This window comes from Heptranchias perlo, chromosome 16 (genome assembly GCF_035084215.1).
Source record: "Heptranchias perlo isolate sHepPer1 chromosome 16, sHepPer1.hap1, whole genome shotgun sequence".
Classification (NCBI taxonomy): Eukaryota; Metazoa; Chordata; class Chondrichthyes; order Hexanchiformes; family Hexanchidae; genus Heptranchias; species Heptranchias perlo.
In genome coordinates this window covers 16,898,716-16,917,584 of record NC_090340.1, presented here as the reverse complement: position 1 = coordinate 16,917,584, position 18,869 = coordinate 16,898,716, and the positions used below count along the sequence as shown (strand labels likewise).

Here is an 18,869-nt window from a genome sequence, read left to right as displayed (position 1 = left end):
CCTTGCCAGTGATGTCCACATCCCATGAATGAAAAAAAATGCTATGGATATGGGTCATCCCAGCATTCATAGTTGAAGTGAAAAGACTTCTATTAAAATTTTAGAATTCATCAACGCTGCAAGAGAAAACACTCCAAAAGCCCATAGCCAGGCATGATGAGAAGAGATTAAAAAAAGAGAAAAGAAAGACAGAAAGGAGAATAAGAAAAAGGAGATAACAAGAATACATTGATGCCATTTGGCTGTGCCATGCGGCCCACGTGACAAGTGCAGGTTACCATTTTCACCATGTTTATTTTCTTGATGTGAGGTGATGCCTTCAAATATATGGTTGGTCACACCCAGGATTCTTTCCATGTTGACAGCTGTGTGTACATGTCATCATATGTCTTTGTGACTGTGTTTGTATGTGTGTAGGTATATATATATGTATGTGTATGTATCTGTTCTGTATACGTAATACTATAGTCCTTCCATGCATATTAATACTGTACAAAATACTGCAAAATGTTTATACATGTATGTGTTTGTATATGAATGTGTATAGGTATCAATATGATTTTATTTATGTGTTCTTATCTATATACGAAAACTGTAGCATACAGGGAAACGTTTCGGTAAATTTTTGATCGTGATCTGCGAGTATTCAAGAGACTAAGAAAAAAACAATTAAAGAAAGCAAAAAGGAGACTAGTAGTTGCCCTTTTAAACAGTGTGAGAATGAAGGATACAGGGAGGCGGGTCTGCAGGTGGCGCAGAATATAGACATAGGATAGCGGCCTACTTTAATTGCAGATGGGAGAGGAAGTGGGGTAATGAAGACTGATAATTAGACTTTGGGAAAAAGAGACAACTTTCAGACAGTCCCTCGGCTGTAAGCAATTATGGTCTCGTTGCTGTTAGACTGTAGAGGGCGCTGACTTTCTCGTTCAGTACAGTTTGATCATAGAAGGAGAGAGAGGGAGAGGGAGGGAGGGCAGAAGGGATCACCCGGGCTCGGGGCAGCAGAGCCAAAGCACATCGCTAGGAAATGGCCGGGAAGGTGTGCTGGAGCCGGGGCTGGACAGTGCCCATTCTCACTCTCGGGCTTTGCGCCATGCTTAGCCGGGCTGAGCAGGACAACTTTAGCGCAGAGGTAAAGAAGACATCCAGACTCCGATTGGAGTCAATCTGCAAGTCGCGTCGATGCATGTACAGCTGCTACAGTACTCATACAGACCGATGCACCTTCATATGAGCTGTTACTGATCTCACTGTACGGTGTTAAAACGCACCGGAAAATATAGTATTGATATACACTGACAACATTTCTATACAGTATTAATATGCATGGTTGGACTCATTGGCCAGTATTAAAGCGTGCTAATAAATTGTACAGTATTAATATGCATGATTTAGTGGTTGTTCAGTATTAATATAAATGGTTTGACTAATTGTACAGCATTAATATGCATGCATAGGCTTATTGTCCAGTATTAGTGTGGTAAGTAACTCTGTACAGTATTAATATGCATGGTTTACTCACTGTCCAGTGTTGATATGAATGGTTCGACTCATTGTACAGAATTAATATACGTACCTAGACTCATTGCTGAGTATTAAAATATGCCAATAAACTGTATTGTATTAATGTGCATGGATTTACTCATTCTACAATACTGATATGTATGAATAGTTTAATATGAATGATACTCTCATTGTATTTCATTAATATACATGCATTGTCTCATTGTTCAATATTAAAGTGTGCTAATACATTTACAGTATTAAGTTGCTTGGATATACTGTCCAGTAATAAAGTGTGCAAATAAATTTGTACTCAATGTCCAGTATTAATATGCATGGATAGACCTCATATCAATATGCATGGATAGACCTCATATCAATATGTATGGATTGACCTCATATCAATATGTATGGATAGACCTCATATCAATATGCATGGATAGACCTCATATCAATATGCATGGATAGACCTCATATCAATATGCATGGATAGACCTCATCAATATGCATGGATAGACCTCATATCAATATGCATGGATAGACCTCATATCAATATGTATGGATTGACCTCATATCAATATGCATGGATATACCTCATATCAATATGCATGGATAGACCTCATATCAATATGTATGGATTGACCTCATATCAATATGCATGGATAGACCTCATATCAATATGCATGGATAGACCTCATATCAATATGTATGGATTGACCTCATATCAATATGCATGGATAGACCTCATATCAATATGCATGGATAGACCTCATATCAATATGTATGGATTGACCTCATATCAATATGCATGGATAGACCTCATATCAATATGTATGGATAGACCTCATATCAATATGTATGGATTGACCTCATCAATATGCATGGATAGACCTCATATCAATATGCATGGATAGACCTCATATCAATATGCATGGATAGACTGTATATCAATATGCATGCATTGACCGTATATCAATATGTATGGATTGATCTTGTGTCAATATGCATGTCTTGACCGTATATCAATATGTATGGATAGACCTCATATCAATATGCATGTCTTGACCGTATATCAATATGTATGGATAGACCTCATATCAATATGTATGGATTGACCTCATATCAATATGTATGGATTGATCTTGTGTCAATATGCATGTCTTGACCATATATCAATATGTATGGATAGACCTCATATCAATATGCATGTCTTGACCGTATATCAATATGCATGGATATACCTCATATCAATATGCATGGATTGACCTCATGTCAATATGCATGGATTGACCGTATATCAATATGTATAGATTGACCTCATATCAATATGCACAGATTGACTTGAGCATGAGAATATAAAGCTTTGGAAGGGAAAAGGCTATTTAACTTATTGAGTCCATTCATTTAAGGTCACTAATACTGTACATTGTTAATATGCACAATTAGATCTGTGCATGTGCCTATTTAGTCTGTTCAGTGTTACTAAGCATAATTAGACTGCACCTTATTATGCACTGATGCTCACTGTATGCTAATATACACTGGTTTTAACTGAACAGTATTACCGACATCCATTGACACTCTACTGTTTAATGCACTGAGACTGACTGTAGGGTGTGATTAATGTGCAGTAATAGGCTTTGTAAAGTATTATACTCTATACAATAGTAACATTAACTGATAGACTAGACTGTTGCTATGCAAGGAACCACTATACACTATTAATGAACACTGATAAAGTCCGTACTGTAGTTATATACAGAGAGACTCATTATTCAGTATAAATATTCAGGTAGTAATGTATTCCAAGAATGTATGTACATTAAGTATTTTATAAAAGTAGATTTGGTGCTGCTGAGTGCTATGGTTATAACCTCAGGTAACTCACAATCATTGTCATCAGATTCCTTCCTATGTTTGATATGGTTTAAAGATTTTTGCTGGCAATGGACTTCAATGCTGTGCATGAAGCCTGTGGTATCCATTCAAGCTAACTATGGGGAAGAATTACTTTGCTTGATATATGTAGTGACACCATACTTAAAGTCAAACCGAACATGTTTATAATGTCAGTAAGTCTTCCATCAAGGGGTTTTACCATGCTACTAATGTTCTGTTATGAGGAACTCCCAAGTGGTAAGGAATATGCACAACAAAATACAGCGATGATACAGTACATAAGCACGGAAAGAGATTGAGCTGTGCGTATACACAAATATGTTGTGTAGCATACTGAGGGGTTTGCTGTAGAGTGCTTTTTTAATTAACATTTGTTCTGAACTGAATGACTTCCTATACAACATCATCATACAGTGTGTATATTGTAGTGAATTTTGTAATGGATATTAATGCTGGGACATATTACCTTTCAGGCACCCAGTATTAGGATGAAGCATTTCCATGTCAGGAACAGTTTTGTGCCCCTAACATTTCACATAGGAAACTTACAGCTAGCAGACATAGATGTTCGTCCGATCAGACTGGGCAGCATTTGAACTCAGGTCCCAGAGGCGGAAGGGGAACTTGCCACCCAGTCCCATACGTCTTTGAATTTGTTCTTGCTGTGGAGTTTACCCTCCCCCATCAGAGCAGCGGGAGAGCCAGTAGAAGTGTGAGAAATACAACAGCTTCAAAAGTAAATTTCTTAGTTAATACAGCAATCTCTTGGGGCAGTTGCAACAACATGAGACTTTTGTATCAACTAAGTTTACTGTAAATATTGATTGTATCTCCCCCCCTCTTCTGATCCTGACTCTCACGCCTCTCCAGCTTTCTAATTTTGCTGCTGCTGATCCCACTGATAATTCTGGTTTGGATAATATTCCCACTGCTCCTGCTCCCATAGCCTGGGAGGTCTCAGTCCCTCCTCTTACTGCTGGTGGCTGGATGCTCTAAGTCTCTATTCCCTGTTTTGTTGGTGGTTGACCCAGGTCTCTGCTCCAGCCTCTGGACTGCTGTTCTGATCTACTGTCCTCTCCTTCCCATCATAAATTTATATTTCAACTGCCTCTCTTTAAACTTGTGCTGTTTATCTATAATCTAAAAATTGATGTTGTTACATTTTAGTTAAGGCACAAATATGTGTAGACCAAATAGTAATTGCTACAGAAACTGGATAGACCACCTGCAAAATCTGCATTCTCTTGCAGAATGTTGTTGAGCTTACTTCGGAAATTGAGCTTGAGTGCTGCGTAATTCTAGGGGCCCTGAGTGACTTGAAAAATTGAGGCTGTTTAACATTAGAAAGAAAGAACTTACATTTATATAGTGCATTTCGTGATCTCAGGACTTCCCAAAGTTCTTCACGAACAATGAATGATTTTTGAAGTGTAGTCACTGTTATAATGTGTTGTCCAATTTGTACACAGAAAGGTCCCACAAACAGCAATGAGATAAATGACCAGATAATCTGTTTTAGTGATGTTGGTTGAGAGGTAAATGTTGGCCAGGACACCAGGAGATTTCGGATAATATGTTGTTGTATGAGGAGAGGAGTCTTAAAGCATGTGATAGAGAATTCATTATTCTGTTAAGGCGGAGCTGTGATTCTTTAAGGCCACGAAGTCTAATTGTTGTTTATTAAATGGAACCTAGCGCTATTCAGAGTTTAGTTGTTGTTTAGTCAGGGAACTTTGAATTGAGATCGATGGATATTTGAACACTTAGGGGAATCAAGGGATATGGGGATTGGGCGGGAAAGTGGAGTTGAGGTAGAAGATCAGCCATGATCTTATTGAATGGCGGAGCAGGCTCGAGGGGCCGTATAGCCTACTCCTGCTTCTATTTCTTATGTTCTTATGAAGTTGATTTAGAAGACTATGCATTTAAGGTACTGCGAAAAAATGCCGGCTGAAAGGATTTTGAAATAAGTATTTGAAGTGATTTTCCTTCAGTTTTCTTTTAAGAACTATTATTGGCCTATAGTATGTCGATAAGTGCAATGGGTTGAATGCCTCTGCTGCCGACACACAGTATGATGTAATTATTTTCGGAATCAAATGCCGGGTACGTGCCTGACCCTGGATTTTGTGAAACTGACACAAAGGGCATGATTTTAGCCTGGAAAAATGGGTGGATTGGGGGCGGGGGCGCAGTAAAAATTGCAAAAATCTAAAACCCGCCCCCAACCTGCCCATTTCTGGTTTTCACGGGGGCAGGACGAGAGGTGGGCAACCAGCCTGCCCTCAGGAGGCGGGTTGGGCATTAAAAGCTTTAAAGGAGGCAGCGGGCCTCCATTTTCAAAGCTTTTTTATTTAGCCCCTGAGGGCCAGGATTCCCGGGCCTTCTCCTTCACGCCACCTGAGAGGAGGTGAGAAAGACCGAAACTGCAGGTAAGTGCCTTTATTGCACTGCTTGTGGGCCCGGAGGAGCAGGAGTACTTCCCCCCCGATGACTGACCCACGATCCCCCCAATTCCGCCCCCCACAACCCCCTATCTCCCCCCGACGACTGATCCCTTTCCCCGGTGACCCCCATGCCTGCTGATGCCCCTCCAATGCCCCCCATGTAATATTTTGGAGATGCTACAAATCATGAATGAGGAATTGAATTCTGAGCCCACCAGCAGCATTGTGTAATCCACCAGCGTCATTCTGTAACGGTCTAAGTGGCAGCGGTGATCAAAGTTGCGTTATTTCAGCAAACCCGCGATCGTCATTGATTCTGACGGTGGCAGAGCAATGTTTTAAATGGCTCTCGGCGGAGCGGCGCAAATGTCCCACGAAATTATGATGTGGCGTAAATTCCTGGAATTACTGCACCACAATAATAGCGTACACTGTAGATGGGACATTATTATGGCACAAGACTTCAGCAAATTCAGGTCCTTATTTTATGTTCCTTTTTTCTCGGTACATTGGAAACGATTACCTTTATTCCATTATACTTTTCTAAAAATTTGGATTAGCCAGAGTGCGATATCTGAAGTGTGACAGACAGAAAGTGCGTGCTAGAATTACCATTTTTATAATATAACGGATCTCCTGTGGCATTGCGCACCGTGAGTGAGGCATTACGCTGTTTTATGAGGTATTATCAGAGCCGTTGATTTATGGTGACTGAAGAAATCAAATTATGTTTATATTAGATGCTATTCCAGGAGTTAGAACACTCTTTAAGGGATCGAATTCAGTGATTCTGTGAAAACTGTAAATCAATGGCCTTGATTGTTCCTATATGTTGCTTTAACTATGGATTTAATTTTTTTACCTCCCAGGACAAAGCTCTTCAGGTGTCAGGAAGATGTTAGGAAACATTTAGCATTTTGGAGGTAGGTGTGTGGGGTTTAGGCATAGTGGGGAGGGGTGCTGGGCTTTGTTAGTGTGGGGGCAGCTCTGTGGCGTGGCAGTACTATGGAGGGCGAGCCTGGAGTTTTTTTTTATTCGTTCATGGGACGTGGGGGTCGCTGGCAAGGCCAGCATTTATTGCCCATCCCTAATTGCCCTTGTGAAGGTGGTGGTGAGCCGCCTTCTTGTATTGGAGGTGGAATGTGTGGTTTGGTCTACGAGGTGATTCCTGTGGTTGGCAGCCTATGGGGTTTGGGAACATTGGAGAGATTATGTGCGTAAATACATTCACGTGATTGTAAAATATGTAATATTTGATTTAATTTAGTTTAATTTTATTTTGGACATAAAAATTGCAGAATAAATTGGCGTACTAAAGTACTTGGAATTTTTTGTCGAGTGACTTGTTTGGTTCGCTTAGCTCATCCTCTCCTTTCCAGTTGTGGCAGAGAGGATTTCAACTGAGTATTTATTTTCAATAATACAGCGGGGAAACCTTTTCAACAAATTACATCCCCCGCCCCCCCCAGCTATGAAGGAAGACTGCACCCAAACCCTAACTTTGAGACCCAAGTTTCTGCCCACCCCTCACCCTGTAGTGTCAAAGTAAGGGAGCCTTCCAGACTCGAGGCCAAGCTTGGGATCTAGTTGCAATGGGATCCATCTGTGGTGGTGGGCCAGTTACGGTGGTGAGGAACAGAACTCTGGTCACGACAAAGGTGGGAACATAGGAACAGGAGTAGCACATTCAGCCCTTCGAGCCTGTTCCACCATCCAGTTAGACCATGGTTAATTTGTACTTCAACTCCATCGGGTGATGCCAGCCATGAGAAGGAGTAGTTAGGAAGGAGTAATCAACATGGTGCCACAGGCCTGATTTTAGCTACTCCAAAATGGTCACACCACCACCTATCTTGGGAACACAGCTGTGATGTCTCGAGGTAAGTAAGAAACAGCACCACTTGTCTCAGAGACATTACTTGGAGGGCGCAATTATTAGAGGTAAGTAATAAGAGTAGGTAAGTTTAATTGTGATGGAAATAAACATGACAGGAACATGTGACATTTACAGGAAGTGTACTTGAATATAAGGCTTTTAATACATTACTAACAGAATCCCCATGACGTTGTTCACAGTGATTTGGAGGTCATGTTGTTTTTGCCATCTCTGTGACTACATAAACGGTCTCCCTGTGGTGCACTTCATAGCGCCACATGCAGCAACATGAGAGATAAGGATAAAAAAACTAAAAGCATCTTTCAAATTACTGAGATAAAGAGATAGGCTATTAGATTGCCAAGGCACTTAAGGGGTTAATACTATATATTTGTATGGTGTTATCACTTTAACTGCTAGTAAAAGAGTCAACTGAAAATGGATTCAGTGCTGGGTTAGTCTGGGGGAGGGTGAAGGGGTCAAAATGCAAGCTCATGCCTAACTGAAGGGTTAGGGGTCATGAGTTTACAGGTCATGATGTAGGTGGGCGCAAGGTTCGAGATGGTAGGATGGAGACCCGACCACTACTGCCGAGAATATAAAATGGGGATTGGGGGTGACCCCAATGCCAGTCTGGTGGGAGCAAACAGGTTGGGTGGGTAAATCCAAGTGCAAGGCTAGACTACATGGGGCAGGTGTAAAGCAGGTAGGCTGCCTCCCAAGGCCTGTATTTGAACAGCTACAAATGGATCGGTAAATCTGGTGAAAAACCCGAAAATCCGGTGTAAATTGAGCAGAAAGTTTTAAAACAACCCCAAAACTGGGCAGGCCTGGACAATTCATGTCACAGCGCCGCTTAGTGTCTGAAGGCCTGAAACTAAAGCATCATGGCATAGGTGTAACCTAGTGTCCAAAGGCTGGCAACTGCAGCATGACAGCAAATGTAATCATATAATTTTGCCAGTATAAAATGTTGATATAATGTTTTGCCATTATCAATGTTAACATAGGAAGCACAACTCAAAAATTGTGATAAAGGAAGTAAGCTCAACGTGCACAGGAAGTGTGTGTCATTTGCAAGATGTTTAATATATTACAAATAGATAGATCATAGAAATTACAGCATAGAGGGAGGCTATTCACCCCATTGTGCCTGTGCTGGGTTTGGTCTTCGTCAGGGGCTATCTACTTTAATCTTATTTCCTTACTCTTTGCTCATATCCTTTTATATTGTTTGAAGTGTCCGCCTTGATAGCCACTTGTAGTAAAGTATTCCATGTGTTAATGACCCTGTGTGAAAAAAATTCTTCTAACTTCTGCTTTATTCTTCTAATGATAATCCTGAGTCTGTGACACTTTCTGTCGATTCACAAACCAATGAAAACATCGTTCACTGTTTACTCTCTCAAGACCTTTCATAACTTCGGAAACCTCTATTAGATTCTTTTATATCCCTCTCTGTTCTAATGTGAAAAGTGAATCTTTGCTGTCGCTATGGTTCTGATATCCTCTTTATAATGTGATGCACAGAACTGAATGCAGTACTTCAACTGTTGCCATACAATGTCATGTACAAAATCAACATAATTTCCTTTCTTTAATGCTCCATGCTCTTTCATGTAATACTCAGAAACCCATTTGCCTCTTGGATAGTATTTTCCATCTATACTCCGTCCTTTAAATATTTATGTATCTTCACCTCTCGAATTCTGTTCCTCCCTCTATTAAGAATCTTAACAATTGCACTGTTCTTTTTCTAAAATGTGCTGCTTCATATTTCTCTGCATCTGCCACCAATCTTCCCCCTTAACTAACCTGTCTATGCCCTCCTACAGCCTTCTGCATTCTTCTTCATAGTTTGCCATGTCCCCTAATTCAATAAACTTTGATATCATTCTTCTTGTGCCCATGTTCCAATCATTTGTATATAAGAAAAACAAAAGAGGTCCCAGCACATATCCCTGAAACACATTCCACCAATCCGAAAACATCCCTTTACCAATATTCTTTGCTTTATGACCCTAGCCACCAGAGTCTTTGTCCATATGGTCCATGTGCCTTAGTTTTTATAATAGGCCTCTTCTGTGGCACCTTTTCCAGCACGGATGGACATGGATATATATATTCAGACAACCTGCAGTATTGCTCACAGTGATTTAGAGGTCATGCTGTTGTGGGAGGGGGGAGTAGGTTACTGGGGTGTAGAAGTGGGTGATGCACATCGCCAATGAGAAAATTTGAAAGAAATTTATACGAGGTCTCCCTGGGGAGAGTGAAGTGTTTTTCAACTGTTTCCTGGAAAATAAATAAATAAATAAGCCCCAAATGTACTCGTGAGATCCGTCAGACTCCTCCCATAGTTCCAGCGGAACCCTTTGGAAAAAGACAGGGACCTAGTTATGCCAGGTACCCGCTGACTGAGGGAGTTCCCAGTTGGCCTTGTAAAAGGTAGAACCTCTGCTCACCCCTTACAAGGCAATGATGCCAAGGGGATGGGGATTCCCTACACCGGGAGTTCCCATTTCCTCATCTCAGAAGGAACCCAGCATATTAATTGAGGCCGATGCGCACAGAGGGATGAGGTATACCGGCCTCCAGATGCACGCAGGTGGGCCCCAGCCTAAGGGTTCCAGGTGCAGGGAGTTGCCTCAACCGCCAAAGAAAAATAAACATTTGAAAAGAAATCTATGTTGGTCCCTTTACACAGGGGACCGAAAGGGAGGTGGATGGTGTCTTGGGAGGAGATTGGGAAGTCCTCTCCATGTCAGGCAGCTGCCAGATTTTCTGACCTCATGGGGCAGGTAGATGCCAGAAATGCACATGTAATTGTGCGGGTGCTTATCCTGCAAATACCGGCAGGGTTAGTGCTGGAGAGCACTGGCAGACATGATCCCGATGATTACACCGGGATTGCAGCCCGTGGATTTTTGGGACCATAATGTTTTCCATACCCTTTGCCAGTAGATAAATAAGTACCATAGTTACTGTTTAGCGATTGCCAAGAAATAAACGTGAGTGTAATCTTTTCTTATTTTTACTTCTGCAACAGTTCTTAAGCAGAATATTTTGGTAAAATATTTGAATTTCAGGACCTTTATTGAAAATATCCCTCCAAAATTGACTGATGGAATAGTGCTTTCTGTTTATATGAAAAAGTATTGTTTTTAAGTCCAGCTGCTGTAACCATACATGACTAAATATAAAAATTCCACTTTGAAATTTGGCATTATTTAAAGTTTTATTTGTCACATATGTAACAGGCTGTAGACAATCCTTAAACATCGTAACGTAAATTGTTTTTTCAAGAAAATTAGTTCAGCTGAAGTTGAAAAGTTCATGCTTTACTTTGTCTCTGATGTTTTATACAACAACTTATATTTCCATAGTAACTTTAACGCAGAAAAATATCCCAGGGTGCTTAACAGAGATGTAAGGAAATTAGACACCGAGCAAAGAAGAATAAATTAGAAAGGCTTGGTCAAAGAAGTGAGTTTTAAGAAGGACCTTAAAAGACAAGTAGGAGATGGAGAAGCAGAGGGGCTTGGCGAGGGGATTGTAGAGCATTGGGCCTGGGCAGTAGAAACATGAGGAAAAAAGATGCCGATCCAAAGAAGTGATTAGGAATGGTGACCAATAGCTTGGTCAAAGAAATGGTTTTAAGGAAGGTCTTAAAGCAAGAAAGGGGGTTTAGAGAGGGAATTCCAGAGAGTGAAACCTAGACGGCTGAAAGCATTGTTGCCAATGGTAGGGTGAAGGGATGGGAGATCATTAGAGATCGGATTCAGATGTCCGAGAGTTCGGTGGGGAGGGCAGGTTATAGGACTGGAGAAGGTTACAGAGATAAGGAGGGGCGAGGGAGTTGTTGGGGGAACGGGAGCCAGTTTAGGTCAGTGAGACAAGGTGATGGGCAAGCATGACTTGGTGCGGGAAAAGATACGGGCAGCAGAGTTTTGGGTGAGTTAAAGTTTATGGAGGATGAGAGCAGGTCAGAAGACCATTGGAATAATTGAGTCTGGAAGTGACAAAGGCACATGGATGAGAGTTTCAGTAGCAGATGGGCTGAGGTAAGGGTGGAGGTGGAAATAGGTGTTCTTTGTGATGGATAGGATTTGGGGTTGGAGGCTTAGCTTGAGATCAAACTGGATGACAAGATTGCATGGTCTGGTTCAGTCTGAAACAGTGGCCAAGGGAGAGGATGGAGTCAGTAGTGAAAGTACAGCATTTATAATGCTGGCTGAAGATGATGGCTTTGGTCTTCCCACTGTTTAGCCGGGGTAGGTTACAGCTCATGCGAGGTTTGATGTAGGAGAAGTAGTCTTGATGACCCTTGTATGAAAATGAAATTTGAGCCAGTTTGTTGCTGTGACACAAAATGTGATGTGATGGACAAAACGCATGCTGGATGTATTGTGTTTATACTCTTTTTACAGCGTGTATATGTGCTGAGCATCTCCTACACACACTAAGAGACTTTGCAGAGTGCCAGTGTGGAAGCTGAAAGCCAGGTTTCTCTTTAGGGGTATGAACAGATAAGCAGACTGTTCTCATAAGATCAGAAGTTTAAGAAGGTTTGGACATCCTTGTAGAAAACCAACTCTCATTTTCTCATTACAGCAATTAGGTGTTTGTTAAATAAGTCTAGCATACTGGCCACAACCACTCTTCCTGGCAACCCATTCAATCATCCTCTATATAAAGAAATATTTTGTGCTGTGTGTCCTTAACTTGCTCTCTTGCACTGCTAGCTTGGCACATCTGAAAGTATTGTTCCAGGTTTATCCTTTCTATCTCATTAAGTATCTTATATACCTCTATAAGGGCACTTCTAAGAAGCTGCAGCGCCCTAGCTTTGCAGGTCATTTCTCATGGTTCTTTGCTCTGGCACCAGCGATCAGCTTGTTGCTGTTCTCTGCACTACCTTTAGGCACTGCGTGGATCTTTTATGTTGCGATGACCAGATTTGCACATAGAATCATAGAATTGTTTAGCACAGAACAAGGTCATTCAACATATTTTGCCAGCTCTATGAAAGATCTATTGGCTTAGTCCCATTTTCCTTCCCTTTCCCCATACCCTTTTAAGTAGTTCAGGCGTGGCCTGACCAGTTACTGTACAGCTTTAGTGTGATTTCTGGAGATTTGAACTCAGTCAGTTTGGCAATATAACCCAGCATCCTGTTCACTTTGTTTATTGGTTTCTCACAGTGTTTGGACACAATACAGCTTCCTCTTTGGCAGGTTTTATCCCACGCTTGAAGTAGGTGTGCCCTTGTTTTTACTTCCAGTATGGAGTACCTTGCATTTTTGTAATTGAACTTAATTTGCCACTGATCAGCTAAGGTCCACATCCTGTTGCAGTCTTTTTATAAGATCTTGGCTGCCTCCTTTAAGTCCACACTCCTCTCTGGCTCCAAATCATAGTAAGTACAGCACAGGAGAAGGCCATTCGACCTATTGTGCCCGTGCCAGCTCTTTGAAAGGACTATCAAATTAGTCCCATTCTTCTACTCTTTCCCCATAACCCTGTAAATTTTTTCCCTTCAAATATTTATCCAATTCCCTTTTGAAAGTTACTATTGAATCTGCTTTCACCACCCTTTCAGGCAGTGCATTCCAGATCATTACAACTTGCTGCGTAAAAAAATGTTTCCTCATGTCACCTCTGGCTCTTTTGCTGACCACCTTAAATCTGTGTCCTCTGGTTACTGACCCTTCCGCCACAGGAATCAGTTTCTCCTTATTTACTTTATCAAAAGTGTTCATGATTTTGAACACATCTATCAAATCTCCCTTTAATCTTCTCTGTTCTAAGGAAAACAACTCCAGCTTCTCCAATCTCTCCACATAACTGAAGTCCCTCATCCCTGGTACTATTCTAGTAAATCCTAGACCTTTTCTAAGGCCTTGACATCCTTCCTAAAGTGTGGTACCCAGAATTGAACACAATACTCCAGCTGAGGCCTAACCAGTGTTTTAAAAAGGTTTAGCATAGCTTCTTTGCTTTTGTACTCTATGCCTCTATTAATAAAGCCCAGGATCCCATATGCTTTTTAACAGCCTTTTCAACTTGTCCTGCCATCTTCAAAGATTTGTGTATATGCACCCCCAGGTCTCTCTGTTCCTGCACCCCCTTTAAAATTGTACCATTTAGTTTGTATTGCCTCTCCTCATTCTTCCGATCAAAATGCATCACTTCATACTTCTCTGCATTAAATTTAATCTGCCATGTGTCTGTCCCTTTCACCAGTCTGTCTATGTCCTCCTGAAATCTGTTACTATCCTCCACATTGTTTACTACATTTCCGAGTTTCGTGTCAGCTGCAAACTTTGAAATTGTACCCTGTACACCCAAGAACAGGTCATTAATATATATCAAAAAGAGCAGTTCCCTGGGGAACACCACTGTATACTTCCCTCTAGTCTGAAGAACAACCGTTCACCACTACTCTCTGCTTTCTGTCCCCCAGCCAATTTTGTATCCACATTGCCACTGTCCCTTTAATCCTATGGGCTTTAATTTTGCTAACAAATCTATTATGTGGTACTTTATCAAATGTCTTTTGAAAGTCCATATACACATCATCAACTGCACTACCCTCATCAACCCTCTCCATTACTTTATCAGACAACTCAATCAAGTTAGTCAAACACGATTTTCCTTTAACAAATCCGTGCTGACTTTCATTTATTAGCTCATACTTTTCCAAGTGCCAATTTATTTTGTGTCTGAAAGTTTCCCCACCATCGACGTTAGGCTGACTAGCCTGTAATTGCCAGGCTTATCCCTCCCCTCTTTTTTGAACAGGGGTATGACATTTGCAATCCTCCAGTCCTCTGGCACCATCCCCATAGCTAAGGAGGATTGGAAGATTGTGGCCAGAGCCTCCACAATTTCCACCCTTACTTCCTTTAGGATGCATCCCATCTGGACCGAGTGACTTTTCTACTTTGAGTACTGCCAATCTTTTAAGTACCTCCTCTTTATTTATTTTTATCTTATCCAATATCACTACTACCTCCTCCTTTACTGATACAATGGCAGCATCCTATTTTCTTGTGAAGACGGATGCAAAGTATTCATTTAGTGCCTCAGCCAAGCCCTCTGCCTCCACAAGACAATCTCCTTTTTTGTCCCTAATCGATCCTACGCTTCCTTTGACTACCCTTTTACTATTTACATGTTTATAAAAGACTTTTGGGTTCCCTTTTATGTTAGCTGCTAATCCATTCTCATACTCTCTTTGCCCCTCTTATTCCCTTTCTTAGATCTCCTCTGTACTTTCTGTAAGTGAGTGGGTGAGAAGGTGGCAGATGCAGTATAATGTGGGGAAATGTGAAATTATCCACTTTGGTAGGAAGAGTAGAAAAGTAGAATATTTTTTAAAAGGTGAGAGACTAAGAAATGTTGGTATTCGGAGGGATTTGGGTGTCCTTGTACATGAATCACAGAAAGTTAACATGCAGGTACAGCAAGCAATTAGGAAGGCAAATGATATGTTAGCCTTTATTGCAAGGGGGTTGGAGTATAAGAGCAAGGAGGTCTTGCTGCAAATATATAGGGCTCTGGTGAGACCACTATGGACTACTGTGTATAGTTTTGATCCTTACCTAAGGAAAGTTATACTTGCTTTAGAGGGGGTGCAACAAAGGTTCACTAGATTGATTCCTGGGATGAGAGGGCTGTCCTATGAGGAGAGATTGAATAAAATGGGCCTATATTTTCTGGAGTTTAGAAGAATGAGAGGTTATCTCGTTGAAACATATAAAATTCTTAGAGGGCTTGACAGGGTAGATGCTAAGAGGCTGTTTCCCCTAGCTGAAGAGACTGGAACCAGGGGTCAGAGTCTCAAAATAAGGGGTCGGCCATTTAGAACCAAGTTGAGGAAAAATTTCTTCACTCAGAGAGTATTGAATCTTTGGGATCCTCTACCCCAGAGGGCTGTGGATGCTCAGTCGTTGAGTTTATTCAAGATTGAGATCGATACATTTTTGGACACTAAGGGAATCAAGGGATATGGGGATAGGGTGGGAAAGTGGAGGGGACCAAGTGTAACATATCAAAGTTTGCAGATGATACAAAGATGGGAGGGAAAGTAGAGAGTGAGGAGGACATAAAAAACCTACAAGGGGATATAGACAGGCTGGGTGAGTGGGCCGAGATTTGGCAGATGCAATACAATATTGGAAAATGTGAGGTTATGCACTTTGACAGGAAAAATCGGAGAGCAAGTTATTATCTTAATGGCGAGAAACTGGAAAGTACTGCAGTACAAAGGGATCTGGGGGTCCTAGTGCAAGAAAATCAAAAGGTTAGTATGCAGGTGCAGCAGGTGATCAAGAAGGCCAACGGAATGTTGGCTTTTATTGCTCGGGGGATAGAATATAAAAACAGGGAGGTATTGCTGCAGTTATATAAGGTATTGATGAGACCGCACCTGGAATACTGCATACAGTCTTGGTGTCCATACTTAAGAAAAGACATACTTGCTCTCGAGGCAGTACAAAGAAGGTTCACTCGGTTAATCCCGGGGATGAGGGGGCGGACATATGAGGAGAGGTTGAGTAGATTGGGATTCTACTCATTGGAGTTCAGAAGAATGAGAGGCGATCTTATTGAAACATATAAGATTGTGAAGGGGCTTGATCGGGTGGATGCAGTAAGGATGTTCCCAAGGATGGGTGAAACTAGAACGAGGGGGCATAATCTTAGAATAAGGGGCTGCTCTTTCAAAACTGAGATGAGGAGAAACTTCTTCACTCAGAGGGTAGTAGGTCTGTGGAATTTGCTGCCCCAGGAAGCTGTGGAAGCTACATCATTAAATAAATTTAAAACAGAAATAGACAGTTTCCTAGAAGTAAAGGGAATTAGGGGTTACGGGGAGCGGGCAGGAAATTGGACATGAATTTAGATTTGAGGTTAGGATCAGATCAGCCATGATCTTATTGAATGGCGGAGCAGGCTCGAGGGGCCGATTGGCCTACTCCTGCTCCTATTTCTTATATTCTTATGTTCTTATGTATTTAGCCTGGTTCTCTTCTGTATTATGAACCTTACATCAGCCTCCTTTTTCTATTTCATTTCAATCTCTATATCTTTAGTCATCCAGGGAGCTCTAGCTTTTGATGCTTCTCCTTTCCCCCTCGTAGGGATGTGTCTACTCTGTACCCGATCCAACTCCTCCTTGAAGCCTCCCATTGTTCAATTACTGTTTTGCCTACCAATTTTTGATTCCATTCCACCTGGACAAGATCCCTTTTTAACTCACTGAAATTTGCTTTCCTCCAGTTAAGCATTTTCACATTTGATTTTCCTTGTCCTTTTTCATAGCTAGTCTAAATGTAATGATATTGTAGTCACTGTTCCCCAAATGCTCCACCTGTCCCACTTCATTCCCCAGAACTAGATTCAGGATTGTTTCCTTCTTGGTTGGGCTGGAAACACTGTTCTAGAAAGTTCTCTTGGACACATTTCAGGAATTCCTCCCCACTTTGCCCTTTACACTGTTGCTGTCGCAGTCTGTATTGGGATAATTGAAGTCCCCCATTATCACTGCTCTATCGTTCTTGCATTTTTCTCTAATTTGCCTGCAAATTTGCTCCTCTATCTCCTTCCCACTATTTGGTGGCCTACAGTATACACCCGGTAGTGTACTAGCTCCTCTATTGTTCCTAAATTCTAACCAAATAGATTCTGTCTTTGACCCCAAAACTACATCATCCCTTTCCAGTGCTATAATAGTTTCTTTGATTGATACTGCCACCCCCTCTTCCTTTCCTTCCCTATCTTTCCTGAATACCTTGCAACCAATCCTCCCCTTCTTTGAGCCAGGTCTCTGTTATTGCCACTATATCATAGTCCCATGTGGTGACTTGAGCCTGTAGCTCACCAACCTTATTTACCATACTATGTGCATTTACGTTTATGCACTCCAATCTTACCTTAGACTGGCTTGAATTTGCCCCCTGTCTGATCCCTCCTATTTGAGTCACCCAGTCCTCTATGCACCTTGTTTCTCCTCTCTGATGTTTCCTCCTGGTGCCCATCCCCCTGCCAAATTAGTTTAAACCCTCCCCCACGGCACCAGTTAACCTCCCCGCGAGGACATTGGTCTCAACTCTGTCGAGGTGCAACCCGTCCATTTTGAACAGATCCCTCCTACCCCAGAACTGGTCCCAATGCCCCAGGAATCTGAAGCCATCCCTCCTGCACCATTGCTCCAGCCTCGCATTAACTGTCTTATCCTACCATTCCCATACTCACTAGTGCATGGCACTGGGAGTAACCCAGCGATTACTACTTTTGAGGTCCTGCTTTTTAACCTCCTCCTTAGCTCCTGAAACTCTGACTGCTGGACCTCAAGCCTTTTCCTTCGTATGTCATTGGTTCCCACATGGATCATGATTTCTGGCTTTTCCCCTTCCCCCCTCAAAATGTTCTGCACCCTCTCAGTGATGTCCTTTATCCTGGAACCAGGGAGGCAACATACCTTGCAGGACTCATGTCAGCAGTTGCAGAAATGCTTGTCTATCCCCCTGACTATCGAATCCTCTATAACAACCGCATTTCCTTTGCCCCCTGTGCAGTCGAGTCTCCCACGGTGCTGTGGATTTGCTCCTGACTGCACTCCCCCGAGGTGTCAACGCCCTCATTGGTATTCAACACTGAAAACCGGTTTGTGAGTGCCACACTCCCAGCGGACTCCTGCACACCTGCCTGATCCTGTCTGGCGGTCACCCACTCCCTCTCTGCCTGAACTCTCTGTAGCTGCGGGATGACCACAACCTGAAATGTGCTATCCATGAAACTCCCCGCTTCCCGTATGCACTGTAGTGATGCCAGCCACCCTTCAAGCTCAGAAACTCTGAGCTCGAGCTTGAGCAGTTGGCGGCACTTCCTGCACATGTGGTTTTCCAGGACACACAAAGTGTCCTGGAGTTCCCACATGGCACAGGATGTGCGTGGGACGGGCCCCAGCTGTCTTGTCATGTTAGCAAACAGTTATTTAAACTGTTTGTTTAGCTTTAAGACAATTTACTGTTTATCTGATACTAAAACACTAACAACTAAAAAAACTAAGCAACCTCTAAAAAACACTAGCCAATGAACTAAATACTCACTGACTTACCCTCGGCACTCCTCCT

General features: G+C 41.9%; 1 protein-coding gene across 1 annotated transcript in view; it reads left to right on the top strand.

Annotated features, from left to right (window-relative positions):
* Positions 1–992: 992 nt before the first annotated feature.
* mmp15b (matrix metallopeptidase 15b) overlaps positions 993–18,869 on the top strand; it is a 55,209-nt gene continuing 37,332 nt past the window's right edge. Inside the window, exon 1 of the mRNA XM_067997702.1 lies at positions 993–1,135. Within this exon, the coding sequence (XP_067853803.1) occupies positions 1,031–1,135 (105 nt within the window). The 5' untranslated portion in view covers positions 993–1,030. The remainder of the gene's footprint in view (positions 1,136–18,869) is intronic.